This window comes from Jaculus jaculus, chromosome 7 (genome assembly GCF_020740685.1).
Source record: "Jaculus jaculus isolate mJacJac1 chromosome 7, mJacJac1.mat.Y.cur, whole genome shotgun sequence".
NCBI classification, from domain to species: domain Eukaryota; kingdom Metazoa; phylum Chordata; class Mammalia; order Rodentia; family Dipodidae; genus Jaculus; species Jaculus jaculus.
Window position 1 is genome coordinate 116,554,112 of NC_059108.1, and position 13,312 is coordinate 116,567,423.

Below are 13,312 nucleotides of genomic sequence, written 5' to 3' on the forward strand. Positions count from 1 at the left end.
CCTTTTCTGCTGCTTTTTAAAAAAGTGATGTCTTTTTTTGTTGTTGTTTTGGTTTGGTTTTTCAAGGTAGGGTCTCACTCTGGCTCAGGCTGACCTGGAATTCACTATGTAGTCTCAGGGTGGCCTTGAACTCGTGGCAATCCTCCTACCTCTGCCTCCCGAGTGCTGGGATTAAAGGCATGTGCCACCACTCCTGGCTCAAAAGTGATGTCTTTTAGTTAGCTAAAGAGGAGTAGGGTTTTCTCCCTATATTCTGTCCCTCCACTTGCATGTCTACTGTCCCCTTCTCTACTCCCTCCCTGCCCTTCCTCTCTCAAGCCTTTCTAGCTTCCTAATAGGTATGGCTGATGTTTATCACCACTTGTAAACAAATCCAACTATTCTGTTTTGGGATCCCTATAGGAGGGAGAATATCGGCCTGGCATTTGCCTTCCTGAGTCTCAGTAACCTCAGTATAATTTTTTCCAGGCCCATCCATTTTCCTGAAAATTTCATAGTTTTATTTTTCCTTACTGCTATATACAACCTTTTAAAAAATTTAATCCCTGTTTTAAAAAAAATATATATATTTTTAATTTATTTGAGCAAGAGAGAGAGGGAGAGAGAGAATGGGTGTGCCGGGGCCTCCGACCACTGCAAACAAACTCCACACACATGCACCACTTTGTGCATCTGACCTACATGGATCCTGGGGAATAGAACCTGGGTCCTTTGGCTTTGCAGGCAAGTGCCTTAAACTGTTAAGCCATCTCTCCAGCCCCGCATAAACTTTTTTTATTTTTATTTTTTAGAAAGTGTGTGTGTGAGAGAGAGAAAGAGAGAGAGAAAGAGAATTGGCACACCAGGGCCTCAGCCACTGCAGTCAAACGTCAGACACTTGCACCACTGAGGGTGCATGTGTGACCTTGTGCTTGCCTAATGTTTGCGTGTCTGGCTTACGTGGGATCTGTAGAGAGATTGAACATGGCTCCTTAGACTTTACAGGCAAGTGCCTTAACCACTAAGCCATCTCTCCAGCCCTGTATAACCTTTTGATAGCGCAACATGATGGGCTGCACTGGAAGCTACCCGGAGTCATGTGTGCCCTGCACGACACAGGCTGCTAAGCAGAAGAGGTGCATCCTGCTGAGGACAGATGGGGCCTGATACCTTTCAGTGTCCCTGACACTACCCAGTCCTCTCCCAATTGACATGAGTCCCTGAGAGGAACGAGAAAGCTGAATTCAGGCACATTAAACTGAATTTTAAAAATTTACCCTGGGCCGGGCATGGTGGCACATGCCTTTAATTCCAGCCCTCGGGAGGCAGAGGTAGGAGGATCGCCGTGAGTTCGAGGCCACCCTGAGACTCCATAGTGAATTCCAGGTCAGCCTGGGCTAGAGTGAGACCCTACCTTGAAAAACCAAAAAGAAAAAAAAGAAAATTACCCTGGAGTGAGTGAAGTCAAGCTTCCTAACACTAGGTACAATGGGGGTTTGAATCAGAAAATTAATTTGGTTATAGAAAAGCAATGTTTTTCTTGTGGATGTTTGAATGTGTGAATAGAAATTATCCATCTTGTAGAACAATGCTTTATTTTGTCACACCAACAAATCTAATCTCAGTTCTCCTTTCTCTAGAAGTTCTCTGCTTTATTCTTTCTCTGCCAACCTTGTTAAAATGCATGTGTGTATACATGTGTGTTAGTGTGTGAAGGACAGAGGACAATCTCAGGTATCATTTTTCAGGTGCTGTCCATAGGGTTCTTCACTGGCCTGGAGCTTGCCCTGTAGATTAGATTGGCTGGCCAGAGAGCCCTGGGGACCCTCCTAACTCTATTACCTCCTTGCTGGGATTACAGGTGTACACCACCACACTACACTTGGCATTCTTTTTTTTTTTTTTTTCCGGGGTAGGGTCTCACTCTAGCTCAGGCTGACCTGGAATTCAGTATGTGGTCTCAGGGTGGCCTCGAACTCACGGCGATCCTCCCTCTGCCTCCTGAGTGCTGAGATTAAAGGCATGCGCCACCACACCAGGCTATACTTGGCATTCTTATGTGGGTTTGAAATGTGAATTTTGGGATTTCTCTCAAATACAACAATGTACTAATAAACTTAGGGTACTTTGGATTCTTGTCTTAGGAATTTAAAGAATTAAAATCCACATAGCAGAAGGTAAGGTTTAGAGAGACTTTATTAAGAGAAGGAAAGAGATGGGAGTACAGAGAGCTCCCACCTTGAGGGAGGTAAGGGGGGGTGGTGGTGGTAAAGCCTATGCATGAGTAACGGTCCCCCCCCCCCATTGCCCCATCCTAACCAGAGCAGGGTTCTGGGGGTTCAGGCCTCAGGAAAAATGAACAGTCCAAAAAAGAACATGCTCACCTGGACAGCATCTATTTATAATCTTACTGTGGTAGGCTCTACCCTCAGGCTCAAGAGAGTCAGAGAGAGCTGAATGGGTGTGGCCTCAAGGGCCTGGGAAGAGGTCAGCCATGATGCCCAGTTTTCGGGCTGCGCTTAACTAACTAGAATGCCAGGGTCATATTTAAACCGTAATTCTAGGAATGAGGAAGAGGGATCCCTCTCAGGGAGATACTCAGGTTGTTTATGGAAAAATAGTTCTAGGTAACTCAGTTTGGCAAGATGTCAGGACAAGCCAGATCCTTATCAGCTCTCTAGCAACGTGCAGACTGCAAGGGCAAGCCCAAGGACATTCCTGCTTTTTACTTTCGGGGACTCAGTCACCTTAAACTCTAACCTGCCTCATGTTCTGGGGCCCAAACTCAGGTCCTCATGCTGTGAAGCAAGCACTTTATCAATTGAGCTTTCTCTCCACTGCCAGACTTTTTGGGAGACTTTCTCATACTTCTTCCACCTGACGTCTGGCTCCACAGTAATAAACCTGCTGTGCAGCCGCTCAGGAAATATCTACTAACTTGAGTTGTCAGTGTCCTTTTTCTAACTTGGCAAAGTAGGATTTCGTAATGAGTGAAGGGCTTCACAAGTGTACCAGACCCAACTCTCCAAACCAGCTGAAATTCATGGTTTGTAAGCTTCAATTGGGTTTACAATGCTTTTTCCCCCCACCCAGCCTGTTTTTGAGGAGGATTTTAAAAAAAATAATTTTTTTTTTTGACTTTGGGGGCTACCACACAGGGCTTGTCATCTGCTTCTTAACTAAATGTGCTGCAGAATCAATCAGCTGTTGAAAACAAAGGCAAGTAAAAGCTACGTCCCACACCAGGTGTACTGAATCTGGAGAGCCCATCCTAGGGCTGGCTTCCCCACCTGTGCTCTGTAGATTACTCAGGAGACTCCTGTGGCGTTTTCTCACATATTCCTTAGCCAGCCTGGTCAAATGGTACCTACTTCCAGCTCCCACTTACTCCTAAATCTTAAATGTCCAGGCACACTGCCATCCTTACTGATTGGGTTTAATCATCCTGTATCTGTAAGAAGCAAGCATGATATTTGAGCCTTGCATTTGAGCCTTGGGTGCTTTCCGTATAGGATGTGGAGGTTCCCCATGTGTCCCCTAAATATACCAGGAAGAATCCACCAGAAGTTGGTTTCTAACCCTCAAGAAAATGTGCAGCATACAATGTCCACAGGTAGTCTCAATTCAAATCACTCAACCCAAGGCCCTATGAGGCAAGAGAAGTCTGACTTTCTGGCTCAGGCTTGGTCCTCTTACCCAAGCTGGACCCGTGGGACTGTGCTTTGGTCCACTGTTATCAGTCAACCAGTTAGTTACCCATCCAGTTTACAGCCAATTAGTTAATTGACCATTGACTGATTCGTTCCTTTGTGACGGTTTCCAGTTAAGATGTCACCCATTAGCCACGTTATAGAAGACTGAGAGCCTCCTCCATATAGGACCCTATTTTCACCTTGGGGAGACACGGTAAGGCTAGGGGCACCCTCGGAGCTTACCAGGAAGGTAGCCAGTGATTTCTCCTCTTGCCCTGGAGGCACCTGAGTAGTGACCCTTGCCTTCCTCTCCCACCTGGTCCCTGCTCAGTTCCTTTCAGCTAACTGTGGCTTGACGGGGGTGGGGGGGGAAGGGGGAGAAGAAAGGGGGGTCAACTCTGGGGTCCCAACCCTGCAGGTGAGACGCACCCTGCACGGGTGAGGCGGAGAATGGGAGACAGGTGTGCAGCCGGGGACCAGAGTGGGCCAGGTGGCCTGGGCGTGGGTCGACCGTGGCGGCAGCGAGCACTGTGAAGTTGCTGCCTTCATTGTCTTTGGCGAGGGAAGAAGGCCGAGATGCTAAGGCAGGGATGCTGCGGCGGGGAGAGGGCGTCCAGCCCGTGGGGCTCGGCTGCCGGGCGGGGGAGCTGGGCTCTCGGGGCGGGCGGGCGGGCGGGGGCGCGCGGCGGGAGGGGCTGTGCTCGGCGCGGCCCCCGAGCGCGCGGGGGAGCCGAGGAGCGCGCGGCCGGCCGGGCTCGGCGCGGGTACCCCAGCCGCGGGCCGGCGCCCCGCAGCCCCTCGCCGGACCATGGCTACCGACAGTAAGTGCGCTGGCGCCGCGGAGGCCCCGGGGGATGGAGGGGGGGACGACGGGGAGGCCGATGCGCCGGGGGTGGGAAGTTCTCCTTTGTGCCAGGCTCGCGGGAGCGGCAGCCGGCTACCCCCCATCTCCCGGCTGGGCCCCGGGCCCCGCGCCCAGTACCCGGTGCTGCCCAAGAGGAGGAGGGAGGTCCCAGCGGCGCTCGCTCGGGAGCGAGGGAGGATGCTGCGGAGGGGCGTGCGCCGCCGGGCCACCAGGTGGAGGGGACACTGGATACCTTGCGAGGTTCCGATGGGGCCTGGCCTCGCAGCCCTTACTTAGGGCTTCCGCCTCCAGGCAGCTTTTGGAGAGCCTAGTTGTGGGCGCTGGGGCTCAGTTCCCCCATCTGTAGCCAGAGACCACATCTGGCTACCGGGGACACTGAACGAGAGCTCTGAGTGGAGCTCGCAGGGTAAAACTGAAGGCTGTCCATGCTGGAGGGGCCGGACCGGCCTCCCTTTGGCGACTTGGCACCTCGGTTTGCTTTGGCTCATGCTTTTGGGAATGGGGATCACGTGTAAGAAAACTGATCAGCTACAAGTAGCTGCAGGTTAATATTGCAAAGGGAGTGCCGAGCAAATCCATTAAGTCACACACCTGTCCCATACCGTCCACGAGAGCTCCTAGCACAGTCATGGCACTTAGTAGGGTTTCATTATATGAACGAAATGCATACCGGTTACAGAAGCCCTTTGGAAGGCGATTTTGAGAGACGAAAAAGGGCAAAGGTGGAAAGTCGAAATTTCATTGTTTTTCTTTTAAGTGCTTATTTTTAAAAACTTATTTAGTAGACAGAAAGAGAGAGAAAACAGGTGTGTCAGGGCCTCTAACCGTTGCAAACAAATCCCAGGTGCATGTGCCATCTTGTGCATCTGGCTTAGGTGGGTCCTGCGGAATCCAACCTGGGTCCTTAGGTTTCTCAGGCAAGCCATCTCACTAGCCCTTAAGTAAATATCATCCATCCAAGAACACAGCTTCAACATAGTACAGATATTGTGAGTTTTTAGAGTTAAAAGCCATGCCGATTATATCTCCAAAATTCATCAGCAGTGGAGTCAGGACACTGCTCTCAGTTTCCCTGTCTTTAAATTTTGACGAGGCTGCTGGACATGGTGACACGTGCCTGTAATCCCAACACTTGGGAGGCGGGGTCGAAGGATGTCATATTTCAGGCCAGCATGGACCACATCCGGAGACCTTGTCTCAAAACAAAAGTGTGTGTGTACGACCATACTGTACCCCGTAACATATAAGCATTTCACACAGCGTGCCCATCTCATAAAGTGGCAGCTCATAAAGTGGTGGGCACACAAAGCGAAAGGACCAAGTATATGGTTCCCCTCTCTCTCCCATCCCGTATCATCTTACATGTGTGGAGAAACCAGTATGTGCTGCTTGCTGTTAGCCATGTCGCTAATATGGGGTAATACTTTTTCCAGTTCTGTTCAACTATACATAGAGTGTGTGTGTGTGTGTGTGTGTGTGTGTGTGTGTGTGTGTGTGTTGGGGTGTGTGTCATGGTGGCTTAAGGAAAGAAATTAGGCTTTTAGTACCAAGGTAAAAAAAGAAATAATTAAACATGTATTTTATATGCCAAGAAAAAAAAAGCAAAAAGACTCAAATAGGTAATTGGTGAATTGCACAAATGTAATGGGATGATGATCTTCTATTATATTTCAGGCAAAGACAATGCATTTGACATCATAGAAAAAATTGCCAAGTATTTCTCAATTTAATTATTTATAAATGATGCTTCTGCTTCCTTGTGGGGAAAATTTAATTCTGTCAGAGAATCAAACCTTATCATGTTGATCTTGTTTATGAAAATCTTATGATGTCATTTAGCTCTTGAGATGATTTTTAGGGCACAATCATTTTCACTTTCAGCTGGGATAGATCTAGACATTGGGAATTGGGGCTTGAAATTTTCAAAGTGTGGGGAATCATTAGATAGTAACTTAAAAATATATTTTTTTGTTTGTTCTTATTTATTTGAGATCAACAGACAGAGAGAGAAACAGACAGAGAGAAAGAGAGAATGGATGCGCCAGGGCTTCCAGCCACTGCAAACGAACTCCAGACATGTGCGCCCCCTTGTGCATCTGGCTAACGTGGGTCCTGGGGAATCGAGCCTCGAACCGGGTCCTTAGGCTTCACAGGCAAGTGCTTAACCGCTAAGCCATCTCTCCAGCCCTAGATAGTAACTTTTTATTTTATTATTTTAGTTTTTTGAGACAGGCAGTCCTCCTACCTCAGATTTTGAAGTGCTGGTATTACAGAGCCACCACACACTGCTCATCTTTGTTTATACTCAAAATTAGTTTGAGACACTCACTGTGTATCCCTGCTATGGAAATGAAGAGAAGGGAAGTATTTTCAATAGGAGTCTTAAAAAACATCTCCCCCAAATCTTGACCACATCTTCAGCTTAAAGTCCCATAGCCTTTTCATAATTTGGGTGGAGGTGAGTCTCAGTCTGTGGAGACCAGGGCCTCTTGGAGACACAGTTCTGTAATTAGCTCAGGGACTGGGGTCCTGGCTCAGTGGTGAGTGCTCCCTAACATGATAAGGCCTTGAGTTTGATACCCAGCATGGGGGGAAGTGTGCGCCCCCTTGTTATCACACATTCTTAAGAACATTAAAAATCTCAGTATTTTTTTAAAATGTAATTTCATATTTTAACATGCTTAAGAGGCCGGAGGGATAGCTCAGGGGTTAAAGATGCTTGCAAAGCTTGACTGCCCAGTTTCCATGTAAAGTCAGATGCCCATAGTGACACTTGAATCTGGAGCTCCTTTGCAGCACAAGAGGACTTGGTATGCCTGCTTTTATTCCCATTCTCTCTCTTGTGGCTTGCAAATTAAAAAAAAAAAAAAAGATAGAAAAACAGAATAAAATAAAAATATGTTTTATAATCACTGGGAGGGGTTTTTAAAACAGCCTGCTGGGCCCCACATCCAGTTTCTGACTCAGTATGCCCCCACTGAGGCCTGAAAATTTGCATTTCTAAGAAATGCCAGTGATATGGAAGCCACTGTGCACTCCCCTCTCCTCACGTCTGCAGGTGCGGGACTGACAGGTGCACGGACAGGTAGGGGCACCCTGCAGGGAGTATATGGCCTCCTTAGCATAAATCAAAGCTGGGCCCCTATTGTCTTAGTGCAAGAGCTGACCTCCTCCCAGCTCCCTCGTTTTTTCCCCAAATTTCTCCTTGAGAGAAAAATTGGCTGTAAAGCCAGGCCAGGTCTGCAGGGAGCACAGAAGAACCTTGTGAGTGCAGCATGTACACAAAACACCGAGAGTTTAGGAACAATTGCCTGCAAACACACACACACACACACACACACACACACACACACACACACACGTGACCCTTGGGAAATTTCCTTGGGTCCACAGAGCTTGTTGTCAAGGGGCAGGTGCACAGGAGAAATGGAGAACTTGGAACCTTGGCTTGGTTTCCAGGAAGGTTTTGTGCAGTGGTAGACAATTGAGTTAGCTTTATAAAGCGGTGGTACTTGGATAGTTGAGATTATGTTTCAGTAATGAGGATTGCAGATAAGTTCCTGGTAGGAGGGAGGAATTTTCCTTTTACTTATGGCATTTATTGTATTATTACTACTACTGATCCTAGATCTTTATATTTGAAGTCATTTTAGGTTGCTTTTAAGACTAAATTGTCAGAAGCGGACAATGGTAATCAGGTTGGAAATCATGAACTGCGCTATGCCCCAGAAATCTTGGGTAGTTCTTGAATGTACGGGTCTTTAGGGCTGTTTCTAGTGAGCATTTGCCGTCCTAAAGGATTCATTTGGTGTCTTTGGTTGTCCATAGTCTATTGTGTCATCCTGAGTCAGTTTTGCCTGGTCCGTTTACAAGCTGATGCCACATTAGCAATCTCCACCTGTCCTTCTGTTTGTATCAGTAACCTGCAGTTTCCTTTCTTCCTATCTCTCCATTCCTTCAGCAAGTTCCACTCTGCTTACTCTGGAGGGAAGAGAAAGGGCCAGCGAGGGAAGAATTAAACATAGGACTCCAGTAGGTAAAGCTGGGAATCTATTATTGAACAGGTGCTTGAGATGTTCAGGTAGAATGTTTAGAACTTGAAAGAAAATTACTTGGTTTTGAGTGCAAATGAGCTCATGCTTTCGAGTGAAATGATTTCTGGTCACAGTACCTATAAAAAGGCTTACAAATGATGCCAAATAAAAATTCAGACAAAATGAGAAAACTACAATTTATCCAGAAACTTATAATGTTCATAAATAATGCTATGTCCCAGGACTGGAGAGACGTTTTAGCAGTTAAGGCACTTGCCTGTGAAACCTAAGAACCATTTTCAAATCTCTAGGTCCCACATAGCCAGACACACAGTGACACAAGTGTGCAATGTTGCACATGTGCACAAGGGGGCACACACATCTGGAGTTTGTTCACAGCAGGCTGAAGGTCCTGGTGCACCCATTTTTGTCAGTCTCTCTCTCAAAAAGAAAATGCTATGTCCCACAGAAAACATGTTATGTCCTTGCAAACACCATAGTAACAATCAGTTTAAACAAGAATCATCCATGGATCTGGAATGGGCATGTGAAAATTTGAGAGGAGCAAAATACTTTTATTCTTAAAGAATGTTATCACAAAGAAGGAAGAAAGAAAAAGAATTTATCACAGATTTCTTTTTTGTTTTTTTAAAAATTGTGAATTATTGAATTTATTTAGGGGAGAAGTCATAATTTTTGAGGTTTATTTAGGGGAAATAGATATCTAGGAAGAGGCTGGAGCAGTTCCACACGCATGTGGGAGAATGGACATAGAAGTCCTTTCAAATAACAGACAAGAGAGGATTATGAGATAGTGAAGGAGTCTGGAGCGATGGCTTAGTGGCTAAGGCGTTTGCCTGTGAAGCCAAAGGATCCTGGTTCAACTCTCCAGGACCTATGTAAGCGTCTGGAGTTTCATTTGTAGTGGCTGGAGGCCCTGGCATGTCCATTCTCTCTCTCTCTGCCTCTCTCAAATAAATCACTCTCAAATAATAATAATAATAAAAGTGACAGTGAAGGACTCAGAGATCAAAGGTAAATCATACATGTAACCGAAATGAGAAGGTACCCCAAAACATGACACAGATAGAAGTCAAGCCGTTATCCAAGTCAAGGTAAGTTCTCTTCCCTTCCCAGCTAGGCTGGTCTCAACCAGGCTGAGAAGGAGGGACAAACTCACGTGGGTGGTCAGGCCAGGTTCCTCATAGATCTCTTACTAATTGTGAGAAGGAAAATGGTAATTTTACAGTAGAGAAACCTGAGGTATGATACCTTAGACAAATCAACTTAACATCACCAATATTGCAACAAACTGATATCCTCAAGCGAAGCCTTGAGGACACACTGCCACTAATATATCAGCAAATACAGCCTTGTGCTACTCATGTGAGGACATTGCTGAGGGACATTGTGTAAGAGTTAATGTCCTGAGGCTGGAGAGATGGCTTAGTGGTTAAGGCATTTGCCTGTAAAGCTAGAGGGTCCCGGTTCGATTCTCCAGGACCCATGTAAGCCAGATGCACAAGGGGCCGCATGCATCTGAAGTTCCTTTGCAGTGGCTAGAGACCCTGGCATACCCATTCTCTCTCTCTCTCTCTCTCTCCCTCATAAGTAAATAAATAAAAATATATTTTAAAATTGCTAAGAATGGACTTAACAACTTAAAAAAAAAAAAAGAGTTAATCTTCTGGAAGATGGTCAAGGCACTTATCCAGACTAAGGAGGACTAAAAGACACAGCTAAACATACTGGATGACCTGAGACTGAATCCCAGGCCAGGAGAACATGCTTCAATGGATGGTACTGTGAAAGTTGGTGAGATTTGCATATGGATTATGTACTGGATAATAGTATTGATGTCAAATTTTATACATTTGATATTTTCATTGCATTTTTGAAAGGGAATATCTTTCTTTTTAGGGGAAACCATAGTAGTGGTAAGGGGACATCTTTCTGTGACTAGCTCTCACATGCTTTAAATGGGACAAAAGGGGGCTGGAGGGATGGCTTAAAGGTTAAGCGCTTGCCTGTGAAGCCTGAGGACCCCGGTTCAAGGCTCGATTCCCCAGGACCCACGTTAGCCAGATGCACAAGGGGGCACACGCATCTGGAATTTGTCTTCAGTGGCTGGAAGCCCTGGTGCGCCCATTCTCTCTCTCTCTGTCTCTCTCTCTCTACCTCTTTCTCTGTCTGTCGCTTTCAAATAAATAAATAAAAATAAACCAAAAAAATTAAAAAAAATAAATGGGACAAAAGTACATATGTATGCATACTTTTGGATGAGTATTAATGGCTGGAGAGATGGCGTAGTGGTTAAGGTGCTTGCCTGTGGAACCTAAGGACCCATGTCCTAGTCTCTAGTTCCCATGTAAGCCAGACATACAAGGTGATGGAAGCGCGCAAGGTCACACATGTGCCAAGGTGGTACACACATCTGGAGTTCAGTTGCAGTGGCTGGAGGCCCTGGTGTGCCAATTCTCTCTCTCATAAAAAAAATTGCAAAAAACCCCCACTGATGTCAGATGAGTATGAATATCACAGGAAAAAGAAAGCACTGAGGCAAATGTGGCCAAATGTTGACATGTGTGTGTGTGGACATGCCAAGATCTCTTGCTTGCTGCAAACAAACCAGGTGCGTGTGTCACTGCATTTGAAAAAATGTACTTACTAGCCGGGCGTGGTGGCGCACGCCTTTAATCCCAGCACTCGGGAGGCAGAGGTAGGAGGACTGCTGTGAGTTCGAGGCCACCCTGAGACTACATAGTGAATTCCAGGAGAGCCTGAGCTAGAGTGAAACCCTACCTCAAAAAAAAAAAAATGTATTTACTTAGTTGAGAGAGAGACAGAAAGTGATACACAGAAAGAGAGTGAATATGGGTACACCAGGGCTTCTTGTCACTGCAAACACACTCCAGGTTCATGTGCCACTTTGTACATCTGACTTTATCAGTATATCATGGAATCAAACCCAGGACATCAGGCTTTGCAGACAAGTGCCTTTAACCACTGAACCATCTCTCTAGCCCAGCATGTGACACTTTTTGTATTTGGCTTTATGTGGGTTCTGAGAAATTTAACTTGGGCCTGCAGGCTTTTCAAACAAGCATCTTTACCTGCTGAGCCAACTTCCCAGCCCAAGTTTAATTAAAAACAAAACAAAACATTTATTTATTTTAGTTAGAGAGAGAGAGTGAGTGAGAGAGAGAGAGAGAGAATGGGCACACCAGGGCCTGCAGCCACTGTAAATGAACTCCAGACACATGCACCGCCTTGTGCATCTGCATTATGTGGGTACTAGGGAATTGAACTTATGACCTTAGGCTTCACAGGCAAGCACCGTAACCACTAAGCAATCTCCCCCCCGCCCCCGAGTTTACTTTTTGAAAGAATAATGTTGAGTCTCTCACTTATGTACTTCTAATTCTGGTTTGGGATGATAATGTTAACAAAATTCTTTACTAGGGAAAATGTCATGTGCACACATATGAAACTGGGACAATAATCCCCCTTACCTGAGCGCATCAGCTTGAACAGGTATGAGGTTTTTGATTTTTTTTTTTTTTTCAAAGTAGGGTTTTGCTCTAGCCCAGGCTGCCCTGGAATTCACTATTTAGTCTCAGGGTAGGTTAGAATTCTCAGCGATCCTCCTACCTCTGCCTCCCGAGTGCTGGGATTGAAGGCGTGCGCCGCCACGCCCGGCGGGGTGTGAGTCTTTCACCGATGTTGTTGCACTTGTCATCCCCTTTCTCATTTTGTAGGAGAGGTGTTTTAAAAGCAAGTCCAAGACATCACGTTCTATTAGCCACCGCGGCCTCGCTGGGCCTCTGCACACTTCTTTCGTAAGAGGAGCAGCAATTCTACTGTGAGATGATGTATGAATCACTTTCTTCTTCTTGTGACCAAATATCCGACCAGAAGTGGCTTAAGGAAGGAAGGCTATGGCCCGTCATCGTGGGCAGGGCCTGGCAGCAGGAGCTTGAGGCAGTTGTTGACATTCAGTCCACAGAGAGGAAGCAGACAGCCATGACAGTGGCTGCTCAGCCAGCCGTCTTCTTTTTATCCCGGCTGCCCTTGGAAAGGTGCTACCCACAGGGAGAGTCTTCCTCCCTCCTCAATTAACCTCATGTAGAAAATCCCTCACAGACGTGCCCAGCGATTTGTTTGCACAGTGATCTCCAAGCCTTTCGGATGGCCGACCAGCGATTAGCCACCACAGCACAGGTGTCAGTAAAACACAGGCATTGTATTACAGGCTAGCCGCAGGAGTTCTGAGACGGGCACTAACTTGGCAAGTATGGGCTGCACACTTACTTTAAGTTTGGAAAGCTGACTAAGCCTGGTTCATTATAAACAGTGCAGAAGAAAATGTCTGAGAAGCTGCTATTCTTGTTTTCTCCCTCCCGCCCTCCCTCCCTCCCTCCCTGCCTTCCTCTTGAGGCTACCTGGAATTCACTGTGCATTCTCAGGGTGGCCTCCAACTCACAGTGGTCCTCCTACCTCTGCCTCCTGAGTGCTGGGATTAAAGGCGTGCGCCACTACGCCTGGCTCTTGTTTTCTTTTCCACACTTCTCCCATTTTCCAAAGCAGGAATGAAGTTCCTACCTTTAGAACTTTACGGTTGGGCAGCCAGGCCAAAAGTACTAACTGGCATGTATGTTATGGGGGAAACCAACTGCTCTCTGATTTGACTCGAGGCCCACTCCATGGGGGAACATTCCTGTTGGATGCTGAAAGTTTAATCA

General features: G+C 46.5%; 1 protein-coding gene across 1 annotated transcript in view; it reads left to right on the forward strand.

Annotated features, from left to right (window-relative positions):
- Window positions 1–4,422: 4,422 nt before the first annotated feature.
- The window catches only part of Syt16 (synaptotagmin 16), a 327,748-nt gene continuing 318,858 nt past the window's right edge, over window positions 4,423–13,312 (forward strand). The window contains exon 1 of the mRNA XM_045155281.1: window positions 4,423–4,492. Within this exon, the coding sequence (XP_045011216.1) occupies window positions 4,480–4,492 (13 nt within the window). The 5' untranslated portion in view covers window positions 4,423–4,479. The remainder of the gene's footprint in view (window positions 4,493–13,312) is intronic.